The sequence below is a fragment of the Pelobates fuscus genome, chromosome 8, assembly GCF_036172605.1.
Source record: "Pelobates fuscus isolate aPelFus1 chromosome 8, aPelFus1.pri, whole genome shotgun sequence".
Lineage (NCBI taxonomy): Eukaryota > Metazoa > Chordata > Amphibia > Anura > Pelobatidae > Pelobates > Pelobates fuscus.
The window spans coordinates 26,175,535-26,196,718 of record NC_086324.1 but is presented as its reverse complement, the minus strand read 5'-3'; the positions used below and the strand labels follow the sequence as shown (position 1 = coordinate 26,196,718).

At 41.8% G+C, this 21,184-nt stretch overlaps 1 protein-coding gene across 2 annotated transcripts in view; it reads right to left on the bottom strand.

Moving 5' to 3' along the window:
* The window catches only part of ACVR2A (activin A receptor type 2A), a 46,007-nt gene extending 39,327 nt beyond the window's left edge, over positions 1-6,680 (bottom strand). For both annotated transcript variants that reach the window (XM_063429383.1, XM_063429384.1), the window contains exon 1: positions 5,767-6,680. In XM_063429383.1, coding sequence (XP_063285453.1) covers positions 5,767-5,821 — 55 coding nt within the window. In that variant the 5' untranslated portion in view covers positions 5,822-6,680. The remainder of the gene's footprint in view (positions 1-5,766) is intronic.
* Positions 6,681-21,184: the final 14,504 nt, after the last annotated feature.

The following is a 21,184-nucleotide window of genomic DNA, read 5'->3' as shown; positions in this document are numbered from 1 at the left end:
TAAACAGGCTTTTATGCTGTTCTGCAATTTGGCCATAAAATTTTACATTGATTTTGAATTCATGACAATTCATATTTTGGTGTATGAACCTGTTCGAAGACCAATTTTATTATTTCAATAGCGAGGAAAGAACATGATAACTGCATCCAATTATTTTAACCTTTTCCCCTAATCCATTTTAACCGCCAATGTGTGAATCGTACAAACATTTACCTTAACTAGTAGATCAGCAGCATTTAATTGCGAATATAAATTTAATCGAAAACTACTTTTAAGATACAAGAAAATAAATAAATAAATAAAAGAAAAACTACTGCCTGCAAGGTTGAAAGCTTTGATAATGTTTTAACAAATCTTTTATAAATGACGATCAATAATTTGGCACAAACTAACGGAATATGTGACACCACACAAGAGAAAAGGTAAAAGCAAGAAATTGATGTCATTATTTAAAATAGGTGATTTATGCCTATTACAGTTTCAGTAATTACCAATTGCCTTTCTATTTAAATGAACACTAGTGTTAGGAATATAAAACTGTATTCCTAACACCAACATCCCCCATCAAGCCCCCCCCCCCGGCACTGAAAGAGTTAAGTAACCCTTTCTTTCACTCTCCTTATTCCAGCGCTGAAGTCCCTTTGCACTGGCTTCATCTCCACCTTCTTGAAACTCAGTGCCGAAGAGGAACCTAATGGGCATTAGGCCTTCCCAACAGGAAAGCGTTGAATCAATACTATCCTGTGGGGATTTTGAGTACTCTGGAAGTACTCCTGTAAAGCAGGAAGCACCACTAGGGGCAGTCTTAACCCTGTAATATAAACATTGCAGTTTCTCTGAAACTGCAGTCTATTAGATTGCAAGGTTAAAGGTACAGCAATACTGCAAACCTACCACTTCAAATAGATTGAGTGTTCTGGGAGCCTTTAGTGTTCTTTAAAGCTACCTGGCTAACTGCATTAAAAACCTGTAAATTCCCATTTAACTCTAGCTAAAATAGCGTACATGTTCAGACTACATTTCATGAATACCTGCTCCTAGACTTCAATAAAAAGGGAGATTTTAACACAGGGGTTGAAATATTTTAGAATGTTGGTGCTTGAATTTTATCAGAAGCATCCAAATAGTTTTACATGAACTGAAAGATTAGATGTATGCTAATATTTAAGAGATGCAACAAGCAACAACCTGACTCCTGGGGTTGATCAAGGCCTATTGCATCAGAAAGTCAACTTCAATGATGTTTGCCATAAATTCTATACAGATAATTGCTTAGGTCAGTACTACCATGAAATTTCTGACCCTTGACCAAAAACAGCTTAACCATTTTAAAAAGGCTGGAATTATAGATCTTTTATACAGCGTTTTCACAACTCCCAGGAGCCAGGGCTACAAAAAACTAAAAAATTAGAGCTGATTTTGTTTGGAGTTATTTCACATAGAACCTCTCTTTCAAATGAAAACAACATTTCCAACAGACATCACCAAGTTAAAAAAAAAAAAAAAAAAAAAAGGAGATCAGCTTGTATGTTTTCATATAATGTCTTGCAATTGGAAATCTTGATTGTGAATCAGATACTAATTAGTTTTAAACAAGAATATAAAAGACCTAGAGAAATATGTATGAGCATTATGAAGGTTCTGTGGGATTTAGCAGGGTGGTTGTGTATCGTGACAAGATAAAAAATACTAAACAGGAAAAATTAACTGGAGATATAAGTTTTCCAAAGCTGAAAACAGTCACACTACATTATGCAAAACATGTTAAATTGTCATTAATAGTCTTTTTTTTTTTTTTGCAACTGAATACACTGATGTCATTTAGAAGATCATTTTTTGGCAAATTATAAAACAGAACCCAATACAACTATTGTTTAGGTAAAAACACTACACTTAGTTGAAGTCTGCAAGCATGTTCCGTATACTGATCAAGTGCCTGTGCTAGGCGTTATGGGATGCTGTATACAACTTGTGGAAGCTCGGAAATGTGCTGCCTTTTTAACTACTACTTGTGTGATTTAGCTCTCTTAGGTTTATGACAGATCAATAACTTTGCACCTTGTAGACAACATTCACTGAATTTATATTTGCCATCAATTTGGCTAGTATATGATAGATACACATTAAGTGCAATGCATTTTGTTATCTGATAAACTAATCAATAGTAAGCAATGTGACTAATTTATTTTTACAATCTTCTTAAAACAAGTCACAATGACTAGTAGTAATAAAACACAAAACAGTTATTTGAAACTTATTTTGATGTGATTAGAATATAATTTTCAGCAATGAAGGCCAACAATTCTGAGATGATAAAATGGAAAAAAAATCTAATATAATAAATGTTGAAAGGGCAGGTTTCTATGAAATTAACATTCACAAACAAAATGAATGTTGAATCGTCCACAGTGTTATAAAAATAGAACACAAGACAAAACTAATTGCACGCACACACATTCCCTCTTCCCATGCACACACCACTTAATGTAACTGAAAAATAGAAATAACTGCTGGACCACACAGACACATCAAAAAAAGTTTTTTTTTTTAAAGGAGGGGGAGGGGTGTCACTTTTGACCAACTTTGGCCTTTCTGATTTTAACAACAATACCTTCCTATAATTGGCAGGACTGCTTAGAACAAGTGAATTGAAGAAAGACTGCAATTCCTGGACTGTGTTTGGATTACAAAAGCACCAATGGGTGACAACCAGGAAACAGCAGCAATAAAACCGCCTATACAGACACTTTTTATCGATTTGTGAATTTAAACAGAGTAAAAAAAAATTAATATTTATACAATACCCATTTAGCGTGTCTTAGTACATAAACACATGGCTAGCCTTGGCATTGCAGATGTGTGTAGCCTACACTTCACACTATGCTTAGCAATTTGCTTGTGCCAAGGTTAGTATTATTACTATTTGCTTGTTTTCCCCCTCCACCCAATAACGGTAGTTTTCTCTTTATAAGTTAGGATAAAAACAGGGACTACTCTTTCGCATGACATTTGGAAATTGGCAACGCTTAAGCAAGATTCCTTTTCAGTTGACAAGGTAAATTTACCCACAATTCATCAAAGAATCCCACAGAAGGGCATCAAAGAAGGGAATAAAATGGCGGTACCTAATTATTGCCATCCAACTCAAAGAAGGTAGTATAATATAAATAAAGACAAATGGGGTAGTAAAATGCACACGGAAATGAGAACTGGGGGGGGGGGGGGAAAACCTTGGCTGCTCTTTTTCACAAATTATTTCTGTTATTTAGGATGAAATTTACTATTTTGTATAGTTGACAAGAACAATCCTGGGGGGGGAAAGGTTACAAAAACAAAACATAAGTTTATGCATGTTACTCAATTCCTCTAAGAACAGAACACTGGATGTCCAACATTCTGTAAAAGTAGCTTATGCAACAAAATATCACATCTTAAAGTTTTTCAAGCACATCTAGACTGCATTTGAACACACGGCAGGTATATGCGCAACTCTTCAATGCAGGTTTAATTAAGGTCTAAAAATAAAAAACTGCATCAAAATGTCATTTTTGCTTTACGATTGAAAAACTGTTCAGCCTTGATCTGGTTTATCTTTGGCAGATATTGAAATTTCACAGCATAATCTATCCACAAAAAAAATCAATACCTATACAGACACGGGACTATCTCTCTCTCTTTTTAATAACCACAAGGAAACTGATCCATTCAGCAGAGGCCTTTAAGATTTGAAAGCTTTGTGAATACAGCTGAACGTCTGTCTTTAGTGCACAATACCAGACCAACCCATGAGTAACTCAAGAGTGAAATCAAATCTGAAAGGATTGGTGAGTGCCCCTATCCACAGCATAGTAACATTGCACCAGTGAAGCAGAACACCTCCACTGACTGCAAGGGACAGATAAATCAGACATTGAGCATTCAGACTTCTTCTGTTCACAAACAACTCTGCCTTTCAGACACACAACTAGACAGCTTTTCCAGATCTCAACACACCATTTGTTAGTTGGCTTAGAAGTCTGACAGGCTGAAAGAACACAATGAGATGGAGGAGGGGAACTAAATCAATGCAGCTTGCTGTCCAACCAAGTTGATTAGAAGGAACTCAACATGGGAGCAAATACATTATGAAGAGAGCTTAGGAAACTAATCAGGATAACCGAGAGGGAATACAGGTGACCGAGACAGTGAATGCCAGCACCCAAATAAATAAACTTTACAAATAAAGAGCAATCATTGCACATCAGGTTAAAATAGCTGGGTCATCTTGGCAAGCAGGTAATGCTCAAATTTAGGTTGTTGACACTTGTATCACAGGATCAATCAAGGTTGAAACACAAAGATTCATGCAAATTGAAGTGATATTTAAAGAATACAACAGATGTAGCCAACAGATAGCCTCTAGCTGTAATATAACTACAAGTCCTATGATGCTTTGCCAACATGAAAGCCTGTTGTATACACTCATACACAAATCACTTTTGTGAAAAACAGAAGCAATAAACTTGTCATCAAAAGATTTTGTAGTATATACGTGCCTATAGCCAGCCACCTGCTAAAACTACTTAGAACAAGATACTAAATATAAATAACATGTATACGATAAATCCGTACAGCTGTTTATAGCGTGCATATATGTTGAATATTTCAAGCACTCACCAGCTAGCTGTACTGTATGTGCATATTACTTAGACTAAACACTTGCAAAACATATAATGTGTACTAAATTATAGACCTAAAAAAATAAAACAGGCCATGACTTACTTCTAGCAAGCACATAAAGGTAATATCTGGCCATGTGATTTGCAACAGCAGCCAATTAGTTAATGTTCATTCCAGAATTGTCATACTAGATTAGAGCACATCTGGGTTACTGGTAAAAACCTATGATTTAATTTATCTTGCATCCAACAAGCAAACCATTACCATGGAGTATAATCAATACATTTGAAATTAAATCGGACTGGCAAAATTCAGGCATGAATACCCAAGCTGTGACTATAAATTCTTTTTGCCTGAATTTTTCATTCAAGTTTCAATTTGCTAAAAATAAGAACTTACTGAATAAACATTCTGCTATTTTCAAATAACGTTTCGAAAAGACATGCAGTTGCCATCTCCATTACTTTGCATACTGTTGGCAAGCATGAAATTGGTAATTGCAAATGTTATCACAAAACTACCTGAAATCGAAATATCCTCAAACTGAGCTATTTTAGTCTAAATCTTTGCCAGTTCACAATTCATGATTTGGTTAAGAACACTATGGGATGTATTCACTGAACACTCAATTGTAGATCAAATTGCTCAATTCTGTTATTTTGGGGAAAGAAAACTAATCTCCCACTAGACTACTTCCCAAGCTTGGCTATTTTACCATAAAATTTTAAAGTAAGCTTCCCTACAATCCTGTGTATAGTGCATACAAACCTGAGTTGCCACTAGATTTCAGAACCAAAAAATAAAAAAAAAAATTATATATATATATATATATATATATATATATATATGTTACACTAGTATGTTACACTAGTGGTCAGAAAAAAAATAAAATAAAAACAGAATAAGTTACAACCATCATATAAAAACATTATTTTAAAAAAGTGGCAAAGAAAAACAAAAACCATACCACCAATATATATATATATATTCCCCAGCATGTATGTTGTTGCAGTCAATAATATATATTTTTATATCTGATTTTTTTTCATTATTTTTTGGCACTCTACCAAAAGTGTCAGCATGTGCAAGCATTTCTTACATTCTTACCTGAAGAACAGGAGATAAGGAAGACTGCAAAAGCCAGCTTAGTAGCAGCTCCCATTTTTTAAAAATTATTTTTTTTTACAGCCAAGGAGACAATCCAGGAGAGAGAGAGACAGGGGTGCAGCCTTCAGATCCAACAGCCTTTGAAATATTGTTTTTCCCTTCTTTCCTTAATTCTCCCCCTTCCTCAATAAAGCCAGTCCAAATAATGCTGTATACAGAGGGGGTGGGGGAGTATATAGATTATATTATATATATTTTTATATACACACGCACACACACTACAAAGTCCACGATGAGTGTGCTGGAGGGGAGATGCCCCCTGAGTCAGTGGGAGTTATTTTAAAGCACGTGGATTAGCACTGAGTACTTTAATACCCCCCCCCCATGCCGCCCCCCACCACCCTGTCACTCAGAGCCCACCATAACCACTGTGTGGGGGCAGCTGGGGCCAATGGCAATCTCGGGGTGCCAGACCCCCGCAGTGACCGGCTCAGGCAGGCAGGTCGGTAGGTTTGCAGACAGGTAGGTCGGTCAGGCAGGTAGGTGTGCAGGGGGGGTTACCGCAGGGCCCGGCTCCAGCTGGGGCCCCTCCTGCCCCGGGGGGTCATGGGTAACGCGGGGCCTGGCGGCTGGGGACTCTGCCCGTTACTGCTGTCCGGTGAGCTGGCTCCGGTCTCCGCCTGCTGGTGGGAGCGGGCGGGCGCGGTCACTCGGTGCCTCTTGCCGCGAGCCTGCTGCGCTCTCCGAAGCCGGCCCGCTGAGCTCTGGTCGGCCGAGCCGCTGTGCGCTGGGTGCGAGCGTCCGCGTCGTCCTCCTCTCCGTCCTCCTCTTCCCAGGGAATCTCATCGCTTCCCATTCAGCCGCACATTCCCAGCCAAGATGGCGGCCCCGGACCGATTGTTTTTGTTTTCTCGCCTCCCTCCTCCGCGACGACAGAGGGGGCGGGCCCCAGCGGCGCTGGCGCTTAACTGGCACGGCGAGGAGCCAATGGGATGTGAGGGTGGGCGGGGCTCGGACTCGCTGGCCAATGAGAAGGCTGAGATTGGAAGGTGGGTTTCCGGAAAGGGTGTGGAAGTGGCTTTGAGTGACGCGCTGTAGGGGCGGGGCTTGGCGCTGAGGGAGGGGGTTTAAGAGAGAGTGTAGCAGAAGAAGGCGGGGAGAGCGTGCTGTGGGCTCTGACAGAGTCAGACAGCTCCCTCACTGCTATGTGTTTACACAGGGACAGCTATATAAAATCCATTCACTAAATAAAGGCTATAGCCACCTTTACTGCCAAGCACTGACTACTACTCTCCACAAGGGCTACTAATAACAGCCATAATGTCACCAGCCATAATGTCACCAAATAACCATAATGTCACCAAACAGCCATAATGTCACCAGCCATAATGTCACCAAACAACCACAATGTGACCAAACAGCCATAATGTGACCAAACAGCAGCCATAATGTGACCAACCAGACATAATGTGACCAAACAACAGCCATAATGTCACCAAACAACCATAATGTCACCAAACAGACATAATGTCACCAAACAACCACAATGTGACCAAACAGCTATAATGTGACCAAACAAAAGCCATAATGTGACCAAACAGCAGCCATAATGTGACCAAACAGACATAATGTGACCAAACAACAGCCATAATGTTTCCAACCAGACATAATGTGACCAAACAACAGCCATAATGTGACCAAACAGCCATAATGTGACCAAACAACAGCCATAATGTCACCAACCAGACATAATGTGACCAAACAACAGGCACAATGTGACCAAACAACAGCCATAATGTGACCAAACAGCCATAATGTGACCAAACAACCATAATGTCACCAACCAGACATAATGTGACCAAACAACAGCCATAATGTGACCAAACAACAGCCATAATGTGACCAAACAACAGCCATAATGTGACCAAACAGCCATAATGTCACCAAACAACCATAATGTGACTAAACAGTCATAATGTGACCAAACAACAGCCATAATGTGACCAAACAACAGCCATAATGTCACCAAACAGCCATAATGTCACCAAACAACCATAATGTGACCAAACAACCATAATGTGACCAAACAGCCATAATGTCACCAACCATGATGTGACTAAACAGCCATAATGTGACCAAACAACCATAATGTGACTAAACAGCCATAATGTCCCCAAACAACCATAATGTGACTAAACAGCCATAATGTGACCAAACAACAGCCATAATGTGACCAAACAACAGCCATAATGTCATGAACAGCCATAATGTCACCAAACAAGTGCTTTGTGAAAAGCATTACTGTACAGTCACTTTATACTGTGCCTGTTACAAGGGCCTGCTTATATCTGAGGCTCAGTGTTTATTGAATCTTTTCAGCTATGTATTGATTTAAGTGTTGCAGCCATAGGGTGCAAGTAAGCCAACAAAGTGTGTTCAGTTTTTTCGAAGGACTAATAGTTATAGGGCGTTTATATTGTAAATTGGGGATATGGGTTTAAATCCGGGTTGGATAAACCCTCTAAGTGCGTGGTCGTTTTAACTGTGTACATACCTACTAAAATATTTTGAAGTGTTTTTTTTAAGGCCAGATTTGCCAAAATGAAAGTATAGCTTACTTATAGAATTTCCCAGGTTTGATTATTTGACCTAACATTTGGAATTAACTTTCAATTTTCACTTCAGTGAATAACCCTATAAAAAAAAAGGATGCTGCAAATATGTGATTTCAGCAGCTGATCAGAGTCTATGATTTGTTCAGTAGCTTCCAGGGTACCACTGGGTAGCAAATTAAAAATTGTTCTTTGAACTCTCTAAACATTCTCTGTGCTTCAGATACCAAATAAATCCTTCATTTGTTGTTCATTTCAAGGATTCAAGGACAGCTCAAGAAAGCTCTAGTGTAAAAATGTATTTAATACTAATACGTTTTTAAAAAAATGTGATTGTATCAAATAACAAAAAGTATGATAACTTGACACATCAGAGAGTGCTCTCACGAAGCACATCACTGATTTCTAATAAAAATAGAAAATTCTAAATCAGTGGCGGGCAGTACAAAATTAACAATCACTATTATAATATGTCAAAAGATAATGTAGGCACATTGCATTCTGTAAATCTCTTAATTTCTCAAAAGTAATCTAACAGATTATTATATCCCATATTTTATTGAAAGGGCATGACAGATGTTATAGATTTTCTCATGTGGCCAGGTATAGATGTATTTGCATGTGCTCGCTAGTTTGTCTACAAAGGTACCTGCACACCAGGATTGGCTGAGAGGTCAAAGCCAATTCCTGTTTTCTTCCCTTATTACCAAGCAGTCACTGGGGGAATATTAGATTCTCTCGGAAATTCATTAAAAAAAAGGGGAACTTCGAAAGTGGCCATTTTTAGGCATATTTTAATGAATGACAAAAGTGTAGTGAAAAAAATAATTTTTAAAGGCACATTTCAAGGTGAGTTTACAGCAAGTGCATACATTTAAAAGGAAATATATACAGAAAATATTTTGAAATAGTTCCCCCAGGGTGAGGCATCTAGTCATTTGTTATGCGTTTATTTATTGAGACGATTTTTACCAGGGGAAAATATTGTGATTCCTCTTGTTTTTAAAAGATTAACTCAGTTGCAATCACTATACATTTTAAATACACAAAACAAACAGTTACTTCTAGTAGCCATTACAGGTTTAGTTAGATTGTAGATACGGAGAAGCAGATCTGAATGAGTTTTCTGTAGTACAGCTATGGGAGAATGTTGCTCAGTCAACTTCCTCGTAGTAACACTGAATAGTGAGTAAAGAGATATATGTGGGCGGAAGGTTACATGAGGCGTGGGGAACTGGATTGAGTTTACTGATCAGGAAGAGTAGGAACTTTGCACATAAATTATGAAATAGTCGTGGAAGATGTACGATATATCTAGACTTGAGCATTAGCCACGTTCGCTTTTTAACACATTTAGGGCTGTTCGCTTAGGTGACATTTGCCATTAAATCAAAAAGAATTCAAAGTGAATTTAAAATTTAAAAGGCCAAAGTGGAAGCATAGCTGACTTAGAGAAATTTCCCAGTTCAGCTATTTTTGGTTTTAATGGAAAACAGTCATGCCTTACCTTGCCCTCTGCTTTCCTGCCAGACTCTCCTTCCTGATGTGGGTGTTCCGCTACAGTATCACACACTGTCTGTCCGCCTTCGCGCCTCCTTAGCTCTTCTTTGATTTGCCCTGCTTAGGGGCACTTCCCAAACAGGGTAAAATGTCCTCCATGACGCCGACACGCTGGGTTTGTTTCTGGCATGCCAGCGTCTGAATGTAGTGACGTCACGTCACACCGTTCCTATACTCCCTAATCAGCGCTAGCAGCGTTGGTAAGAAAGTTGCCATAGCAACCACAGCATATGCGCTGTGGTTGCTGTGGGTGGAGAGCAGAGGGACTCTCTCTTTTGCTCTTCCTGTCTCTCAATACCTCGGAATTGTGTGTCTGCCATGGATTTGAGAGTTAGATGGGAGGAAAAAAACTATTTTTAAATAAGCTTTTCTCCAAATCTATATATTTGCTAGCAAAACCTCTAGCACAATGTATAGATGGAATCTCAAGCTCTTTAAATATATATAGTTGTTATAGCAATGACAGTTTCACTTTGTTAAAACATTTGCTTTGTATTCACATTGAATTCATGACAGTCCTCACTAGTGAATAATCCTGAAATTAAGGGTGTTTTTTTATAGTTGGATTGAAGTAAATAGCAGAACAACATGAAATGCACTTTGGTAATCATGTAATTAAATCTGGAATTAAGATGCCAACAATGAACATACGTAAGTCCTGCCTTATTTAATGCATCTCCTGATGACAGTCTAACATGTTGTTATTATTATCTTATTATTTAGCATACCAGCACTATACAGTGCCGGTATTATGCACTTCTTACAGTGTGTAAAAGACCACACAGGTATCTACAATGCTGTATTTACATCAACCTTGATAAAAGTCAGCCTTTATAGATTTTTCCTCCAAGATTCCAGTAAATAGCTTCCCGTACTCTTCTGCGATTATTTGTTGGCTGAAGCAGGGAAAGAGCCAATGAGATCAGAGCTCTGGCCTTCATCACAACAGCCTTAAAATTAAAAAAATTCTCCAAGCACCATAACCACTTGAAAAAGCCTACTGTTTGGCGAAACGCGTTGTGTATTTTTACTTTGTTTTTAATTAAAGTATTTTGTGACTACCACTTATCTTTGGTTAGTACATTTACTTTATATGTTGCTGTTTTATCCTGGCTGATTTTTTTTAAACAAGATCCAGTACTTCAAAAGAAATCCCTGGTGGGGATTATTCTACCCACGCCTGGTTCATAGAGCAGTGTGGCTGCTCTGAACACTGTAAGTACGTTTCTTTTTTATCCCACTGTCATTTTATATATGGAAAACACTATGGGCCCTCTCTTGTGATTTTATTTTCATAAGACCGGCACTGCAAGCATCATTAGAGGAATATCCTACACGTGGGGAGTTAAAATACCACTGTATGCTGTTTTACTCAGAGCTGGTCATAGCTCTTTAAATTGTAAGTTGGCACTCTTAGGACCTCAGTGTTGTCTGTTGTTGCAGTATTACCAAAGTTATTGCACCATTGGGTTTTTCCATCTTTTATATATTTTATATGCTGACGTCTGTCTGGGATGGTGTAAAGAATCTTGTGAAGACACCTCCAATTGTCCAGCAATATCCTACATGTGGGGAGTACTAAATACCACTGTATGCTGTTTTACCTAGAGCTGGGCTTAGCTCTTTAAATTGTAAGTTGGCACTTCTCCACGTCTGTGTTGTTCGTGATCCTTTCTGCATTACGGTTTTGCACTATTGGTCTCCCCTCTCTGCTTTTGTATTCCATATTCGACTACTGAGATCCCAAAGAAAGAACCTAAGAACACTCACTCATGGTCCACATTGTACCTAAATACTTTTTCATCTCCCTTTATTTTATTTAGCGCACCCTGTATTTGTTGTCTTTTGTTCTCACCATAACCACTACAGTGTGTTGTAGTTGTTATGATGGCAAGAGTGCCACGGCACCCGCTATTGTAAGTAGTCAAACCATTTATCAGCCATTTTAGAATCTACTGATGCTCTCAGCCAATGATCTAACCTAGGCAGCCTTGCAGGGTGCTGCTTAGGAGAGCTAATGAAAGCTCCTGCTTAGGAGATTTTGGCTCTCCATCTGAAGAGGTTACTAGTGGCACCCAGAGGACCCCAGTTAAGTAATCAAACCATTCTAAAAGTGTTTGACTACGTACAATGTGGTGCCAGGGCACGGATGGCAATACTACAATACACTGCTGTAGTTATGGTGGTTGGAGTGATCCTTTAAATATGTTGACTATATTATACTTGGAGGTGGCCTAACCTTCTGCTAATATACATTGTTGTATGTAAAACACTGGAATATACTCAAATTTTGGCTGCAGCGCAGAATAGAGGCTTTGAGGTACTGAGGGAGGCTTAGCAAGACTAAAGAGGATAAGCATCTGCCTATATATTTTATAGTAATGCACCATAAATCTATATTTAATTCAGGATGTCTGTAGTGCCAGAAACACCTGCTGGTTCCCTAGGGAGCCTTAAAGGAAGAAAGCCTCCTCCAAGTCTAAATACTTGATCTGCAAGGCATGTGAACATCCCCATGCCTGGTACGTATAAAACGAAAATCTGCATCAACTGCACTAGAGACACTTTTGAAGGAGATTCAGAAATTAATCATTTTATATCCTAGCTTTAAGGTGCAGCACATGAAACCTTTTAGAATGCAAGATCTTGTGCCAGACAAACTAAAGCGGTAAAGATATAAAAGTTACAGAGAATCTCAAATAAGAAGAACATGGCAATCCTCAGACTTGCAAGGAGATAGGATGGAGCAGTAGAGGGTGAAATGGCTGTTTGTCATTTGTTGCAAGAATTACCAAAACCCATTAAACTGGTTGCCATTGTTGTGGGAACAGTTATTATACCGAAGAAGAGACTGGTCCATTGATGCAGAAGGTAGATCACATGTGAACCAATGTTACATTTGAAACTCCAAGTGACGCCTTCATCTTTCTACCAGCATCCTTCCTGACCAAGCCTTCTGGTTTTTATCATTGTAATGAGCATAAAAAGCACATAGCAGGTAAAAGACAGAAAGGTGAGAACATGCAAATTGTCCATCTTCCGATATGAGAATACATTAAAACTGCTGGATTTCTTGGTGGTAACACAATACATGTTTTTTTGTGCACGGATGTTGAAAAGAAAGATTTAGAAAGCCTTAGTAGAAAGCTAAAAGCTTTTCTGGTCTTTCAAAAAAACTACATTTTTTTCCCGGTACATCTGATTTTAAGGAACCGAAGACAAAAGGGTGGAAAGCCTCGCTGATTTCTATAATATACAAACATGTGTTTCCACTATTAAAAGAGGAACAAAAGAACCTGGATCTCACAGAGCAGATGTGGTGATTGCCCGTCTTCCAAAATAAAATGTGTCTTTATGTTGGAAATTCTACAGAACTGGATGATGTTATGGACAGAGCTTAGGGAAGTAATCAGAGAAAGAAAAACATAGAAGAGGATTTGCAATACTAATGCACTCAAGGACTTGTTTGAGATTTTATGCAACGTTTGTTGAGAAGCAATGCAAAGAGCATGATGAATCAAGCCATGGACAGGACAGCAGATAGACACAACTTCAAAAAACAAAGTCCATACCATTGCTTTTTAATGTGTCTACTGGTCCATTTTCCCTTCACGTTTCATTTGTGTCTAAGGCCAAGTACACATTTCAGCTTTTACTTTTTCTTTATCCCCTCAGTCTGGAAACTTGTTAAAGGAACCTTACAGCGTTAGTTTTAATTACCGTAGTGTTAATCTATCTATAGTAGTGTCCTTCCCATCTGAGGCCTTAAAGGGTGAGATGTAATTACCTTTCAGCCCTCGCTGTGCCATTCTTTGTCCTGCATGACTCCTTGGCTGAGATCATCAAAATTGATGATCTCAGCCAATCCAATCCAATGCTTCCCCATATTTCGGCAGAAGATCCTCTAGTGCAGGGGTGTACAAAAAGGTTGATCCCCAGATGTTTGAAAACGACAGCTCTCATGATGTTTTGCCGTTCTAAAGGCATGCAAAGGATCGTGGGAGATTTAGTTCTACAACATCTGGAGATCTACCTTTTGTGCATCCTTGCTTTAGTGAATGTCAATGTGACAGCCACTGCAATTTAAACAATGTTACTCCTGCAAAACTGAAAAGGAAACGAATACGTACAACTGTCATGGATTTTATATATAAATGTCCTTCAAAGAAAAAACTGAGCGACATTTAACTCCTATGAGAAGTTCTGCTTGAAGTACACTCAGTCAGTTTTATCTGCATTGTCAGCAAATCTAATCCTTTGTTCATCATATTTCCAAACACTAACGTCAGATGTGACTCTGAATCCTTGCCAGTATTTGACTAGTGACTGCACCATGTCAGAGGGCCTTATCTAACCGTGAAAAAAAAAACCTTCTCATTTATTTATTTAAGTTTGCGATTTTGCAATAGTTTATCCCAAATATAATTTTACATAATCAGTAAAGAATAATAAACCATATGTAAATGCTATGTGTGAACTAGGCTTAAATGGACATTGCTTCTTCAGAGGAAAGGGTATCTTTAGGATGGATTTGTAATTGTTTAACACGTCATATAAACACAATACAGTAAAAATATATTGAAGTGTAGAGAATATAAAAAAGATATTCGCCTACAAAGTTCCCAAGGATTCGCATCTTCTACAGTGCGATCTAAAAGTCTCAGCCTGCACTGATAAGAAAGTTATGTGTCCCCTAAAATCCAGACGGGTTAACTCAATTCTTTTCTTAGGACTTTTTCCATCGATCTGTATATATCTACTTTTTAAGTTTAGATTGTACTTTTTTTTTTTCAATTCGCCACAATAAAGTACAATCTTTTGGGGGGCGTGGCCTGACCGTGAAGCCGAGCGGACGCATGTAAGCTGAGCTCCCGCCGACATTAGGCCCCAAAGCACACAATCGCTACCAAACGAGCAAAAAAACACAGAAAACTCACCCTGTGCAGCGGCATGGATAGAAGGATCCAGCGGAAACTGAACAAGAAGCCGACAGAAGCGGGTACGTCCGTGGCAGACATGTTCGCGGCTTCCCGTGCGGCCCAGCCGGAGCAGCAAGATGGCGGCCGACACAGCCCTAAGACCTCTTCGACGCCGGTACGACCGGAGTCCCCACGGAGCCCCAGCTCACCGAAAGGGGACACCTCCCAGATCATCGCGCAACTGCTGGAGGTGAAAACATTCCTGGCAGGCGAGATCAACAGGACCACAGCGGAGGTAAAGGCCGAGATCGCGGCACTGGGGCACCGCACGGCCATCCTGGAACAGAGGCAGGAGACCACCGTCAGAGCACATAATGAGGTCACCTGCCAGGTAAATTACCTCACCACGAGGCTGCGGACTGCAGAAATCGCACTTGAAGACCTTGCCAACCGCTCACGCCGAAATAATATTAGGCTGAGAGGCCTACCTGAAGGTGTGGGGGAGGGAAGCCTACAAGACATAGTAATGGCAATCTTAAAGCCCCTTGCACCAAACATCCCTGACCACCTCTGGCATCTTGATCGGGTGCACAGAGCCCTAGGCGCCAGGAAAGCTGACACTAAACAACCGAGAGATATCATAATGCGGTTCCAAAACTTTCAAACAAAGGAAGCCATAATGAAGTGCAGCAGGGAAGGCCCAGTCTCTTATAAAGGGGCTAAAGTGCTCCTGTTCCAAGACCTGGCCCCAGAGACCCTTCAGAGACGCAAGGAATGGCGGCCGATCACGGACTTACTTAGAAATCACAACATAAAATATGCTTGGGGACACCCATTTAAGCTCATGGCCTTCAAAAATGGAAGGCCGAAGACGCTGGCGCCTGATGGGGACGCAACGGCCTTCCTCCACGCACTGGACATACAGACCCCGCCGAACCTACAATGGCAGACTGCAAACCCGACGGACCTGCAGCAGCTACCCAGAGAGTGGTATACAGTCGGGGAATAGAGGAGGCGACCCTCATCGCTGACTAATTATGCTCTTGCTCCCTGTCATCGAGACCTACCCCACATGGACATGCATCCTAGGAAGGGTGAGGTAAACAGGGACTCCATGGACGATCATGCCCCCCCCCTAGCTTACTCTTTTCTCTCCCCCCCCCCAAGTACCCCAATACTATCAGTACTATAGAGGAAAAAACAAGGGAAAAAAAATAAATAAAAATAAATAAATAAATTAATTAAAAAAAAAAAAAAAAAAAAAAAAAAAAAAGGGACATTAATCTTTAAAATGTAATTAAATAGATAATTAAAAGAGATTGGAAAGAGGGAAAAGGGTACCTTTCTCCCCAGAGTAACCAACCCCGCGACGGCAGGACATGACCCATTTTACCCCCCCAAAAAAAAATAGCGAATATAAACCAAAATATACAATTACAAACTCGTTCAAAATATTAAGATAGCCAACATGACTTTAACGGATGCAGCAAGATAACTATCCATAAAATTTGAAAAAAAAAAAAAAAAAGAAAAATGTGGACATGAAGGTTACTGAGACTATTAAAGGTTATGCCCACATCCAAGAACGATCTCTTAGCAATAAAACTATCAAACTGAGATAGAATACCCAGACAAATGGCAGAGGTGATCCACAGCTAAACTGTAAAGACAGAAGGCCACCTGGACACTTGATCCCAGCTTGATTGGGGTGGGGGAAAGGGGGGTATGATGGGGTAAAGGGGAATTGTGTCGCTGGACAGGGACTGCATGCATAACAGGGCTGGGAGGCTCACCACCCTCTTCCAGACCTAGGGAGACTCTTGGGTGTTGAGATGCCCAAAAGACCATTGCCCAGCCATGTTAGAGACGAACAACGGAAAGTCCACAAGAGCAACGCACAGGCCGGCGGGCAGGACTGCCAGAGCGCTGAGACAACCCCACAGCCGCGCTCATGCAATTACCACAGGGCCTAATGGACAAATTGATACAAGTTCGGGACCTTGTATCGGGGCACTGGACCCAATTTTTCTTTTTTCTTAGGGTCAGCAGCTCCGATGCAGACGCCCCACACGAGTCTGGCAAACGATAAGACCAGACGGTTTATCTTTCTACTATGTTTCTTATACGTTATTTGTATTTGTTTCTGTATATATGTACACGTTAAAATGAATAACTTCTCTCTTTCCCTCCCCTCCCTCTTCCCCCTCATGGTGACCGGAGCGTCTCAGTCTAAGAGGTCAAGGCAGCAAGGAATTGGGACACCCCAAAGACAACACCTTAGAATCAGCAGGAAGGCAACACCCGTAAGTCAACTCACACGCACGCAACCCACTCACCACCATGACCACACGAATTAACTCCCTGAATGTTAAAGGGTTGAACGCCCCTAAAAAACGCAGACTCCTATACAGGGAACTTAAACGACTAGGCCCGGACATAGCCTTCTTACAGGAAACTCACCTCCCAAAATCTCTAGGATTCTCCCTCAAAGACCATATATACAACACGGGTTATGAGGCTAGAGCGCACTCCAAGCGCAACGGTGTTGCGATACTGATACACAAACGCTGCCCACTACGGGTCACAGGGGTCAACCAGGATACAGACGGGAGATACATAATACTATCCGGGACATTATATGCACACACTGTACACCTGATAAATATATACGCACCCAACGAACCAACCAGAGAATTCTGGGACCAAATGACTGACAAGTTACGGGCCCTACAACACGGCATGATCATAATGGGTGGCGACTTTAACGCTGCTCCGTGCCCAGCTACAGATAGGGGGACCATAAGGGGTCTACCACGCTCGCACGGTAGAGGGAGACAAGATAGACTGGTACACGACTTCATAAACTCGTCGGGTCTGATAGACGCGTGGAGAGCCCAACACCCAGGGGAGGTTGACTATACATTCTACTCAGCGCCCCACGACTCATATTCCCGCATAGACTATTTTCTAGTTAATGGCCAAACCATCCAAAGAACCACTAAGACATCAATAGGATCTATAACCTGGTCTGACCATGCGGACATTACCATAGAACTGGGCAGTCTGTGCGCGGGAACTCAATGGAATTGGAAACTAAATACCTCCCTTCTGCAAGACCCAGATATCAAAGAGACTATTCGCAAAGAGATATTAGAATATTTCCAATTGAACACCACTCAGGACCTGACACCGGCCACCATATGGGCCGCTCATAAATCGGTCATCAGAGGTGTCATGATTAGAGAGGCGACCAGAAAAAAGATACGAAAAACGACACACTTAAAATCCCTTTTACGTGACCTCCACACCCAAGAACAGAGACACAAAACTAACCCCTCCCCCGAAGGACTCACAGCCCTACAAACTACCAGACGCCACATCAGGGAAACCCTACTAGATGACGTAACTAGGGCAATGACCTGGTCCAAGAGAAATTTCTATGAACAAGCCAACAAAATGCACACGCTATTGGCGCGAACTCTCCGCCCGCGGCCAAAACAAAATCATATCATGGCAATTAGAGACCACGCAGGTCAGACAAAGACAGCACCAACCGACATAGCTCAAATATTCACAGAATTCTTTAAAACTTTATACAATCACACACCCACAGACGCAGACAAGACCCCGCACATGCAAGACGAGATTAGGCAATACCTACACAAACTCGACCTCCCGAAACTGACCCCTTCCATCACAGAAACCCTAGGGGAAGAATTCACAGCAGACGAAATAGATAGAGCCATCACTCGACTTAAAGGACATAAAGCCCCGGGCCCAGACGGCTACGAGGGCAGCTATTACAAGACGTATAGGGAGGAACTGATACCCCACCTGCTAGGATGGTTTAATCACCTGATGCAGGGCGGACGCCCCGACCCAGATATGTCAACAGCCCACATTGTATTGATACCTAAACCGGGGAAGGACACATCATACCCGGAACATTACAGGCCCATATCATTGATCAACCATGACGTAAAACTATTAGCCAAGATACTAGCAGACAGACTGTCCCCACACATACATGAATTAGTTCATCCCGACCAAGTGGGATTCATCCCCGACCGCCAACTATTCGAAAATACCAGACGTAACATCAACCTTATTTGGACACAGACGACTTCACAAACCCCAACGCTCGTTCTATCTCTCGACGCCGAAATTGGCTATACCTGTTTGAACTCTTACGACATCTCCAATTCCCAGACTCATATATAAAAACAATCCAAGCCATGTACACCGACGTCAGGGCACTCATACGGATCCCTGGCGCCGAGACATCCCCCATCACCCTGCATAACGGCACACGCCAAGGCTGCCCACTGTCACCCCTCCTGTTCGTACTCACGTTAGAACCCTTGCTACAAGCAATCAGAACAAACAAGGCCATAGAGGGAATCACAGTGGGCGACCAAACATATAAAGTCTCGGGATATGCAGACGATGTCCTTCTCACCCTTACGAATCCAGGAAATTCGATGAAGGCACTTGACAGAGACCTAACAGAATACGGAGCCCTCTCAGGATATAAAGTCAACCTATCAAAATCCACTGCCCTCCCAATAGCCATGACAGCAAACGACACGATGCACATTAGGAACCATCACCACATACCCATAACACATACCACGATCAAGTATCTTGGGATACATCTGACGGCTGATCCCCGAAAGCTGTACGGAGCTAACTACACCCCCCTTATTAAGACCCTGGACGCGGACCTTGACAAATGGACAGATAAGCCCATATCTTGGATAGGGAGAGTGCACACGATAAAAATGAATATACTCCCCAGGCTCCTCTTCCTCTTCCAAGCCCTCCCCATCCCCGTCACTAAAAAAGACCTGGCCCCCTTACAGAGGGCAATTGGAGACTTTATATGGCAGCGCAAACGACACAGAGTGGCCCGCAACATACTATACAGACCCAAAGATGAAGGGGGGTTGGGGCTACCCCATCTTTACAACTACTACCTAGCGGCTCAATTGGCACAAGTGGCCATGTGGCATTCAACGCCGGGAAACCGCAGATGGGCAGACCTTGAAGCTGGCTTAACAGGAGCCGACTTGCCTCAATTCTACATATGGGTACCCAGAGAACACAGGGCTATCCTGCGCACAGGCTGCCCAGCCATACTAAACTCCCTACGGGTATGGGACTCCACGGCCCTAAAATTCAAACTGACCACGGCCCCCTCCCCAATGATGCCCCTGTTTCGAAATAGAGCTTTCTTACCGGGTATGAGGGCCCAAGATTTTAAAAACATAGAGGAGGCGGGGCTACAGAGGGCGATACACTTATATGAAGGGAACCAATTGGTGACGTTCGACAAGCTGACAGAAAGGACCAGGTTGGGCCCCTCAGACTTCTTTAGATACATGCAAATTCGAGACTTCGCGCAACATAAATTAGCAAAAACGGCAGCAAACACTGCACTCACAGGTTTCGAACGAATGTGCCTCAAGGAAAATCCCCCAAAGGGGCTGATATCTAACCTCTACGCACACCTATGCACAAACAGCTCAGATTGGGGCAACCTCCCCTACACCACACAGTGGGAAACCGACCTCAATGAGACACTAGAGGGCACAGACTGGAGAGAAATCTGGGAAGCGAACAAGGCTATATCAATATGCGTCACCCAACAAGAGCAGGCCTACAAGACCATGCTGAGATGGTATACGACCCCGGCAAAACTATACCGCATGGGAAAAACACCAGACGACCTGTGCTGGAGAGGGTGCGGGCATAAGGGGACTTACATCCATATGTGGTGGGAATGCCCTAAAGCACAGGCTTACTGGGGAGATATAGGGAACCTACTGCAACAAGTATTTCATAGACACATAAATGTAGACCCATGGGTGTTCCTGCTCTCGAGAACTCTAGACGATTGGCCTAGGAAGCAACAAAAACTGCTTCATAAAATCACGTTAGCGGCCAGACTTACCATGGCACAGGCATGGCTTAAACCAGAAATCCCCCAGGTGGCCGCAGTAATTCATAAAATAAAGGACATACCGGTTATGGACGACCTCACAGCACGAGTGAGAGGTAATATAAAATCCTACGAAAAAATCTGGGAAATGTGGATGGCTGGTGACTGGGGATCATAAGTAGACCATACTAGGACCACCCCACTGACACAATGCCTTCAACCGATACCACACTTGACTGGTAAAAAGGGAACCACCTCCTACAAGGCGCTCCGACTCTCACCATGAGAATCCGCTCCTACCCCCCCCCCTAGCCTATCCTTCCCCCCCCCCCCCCTCTGTTTATTTATAATGGAGAGGATGAGGGGCAACAGACTAAGTCTACTCA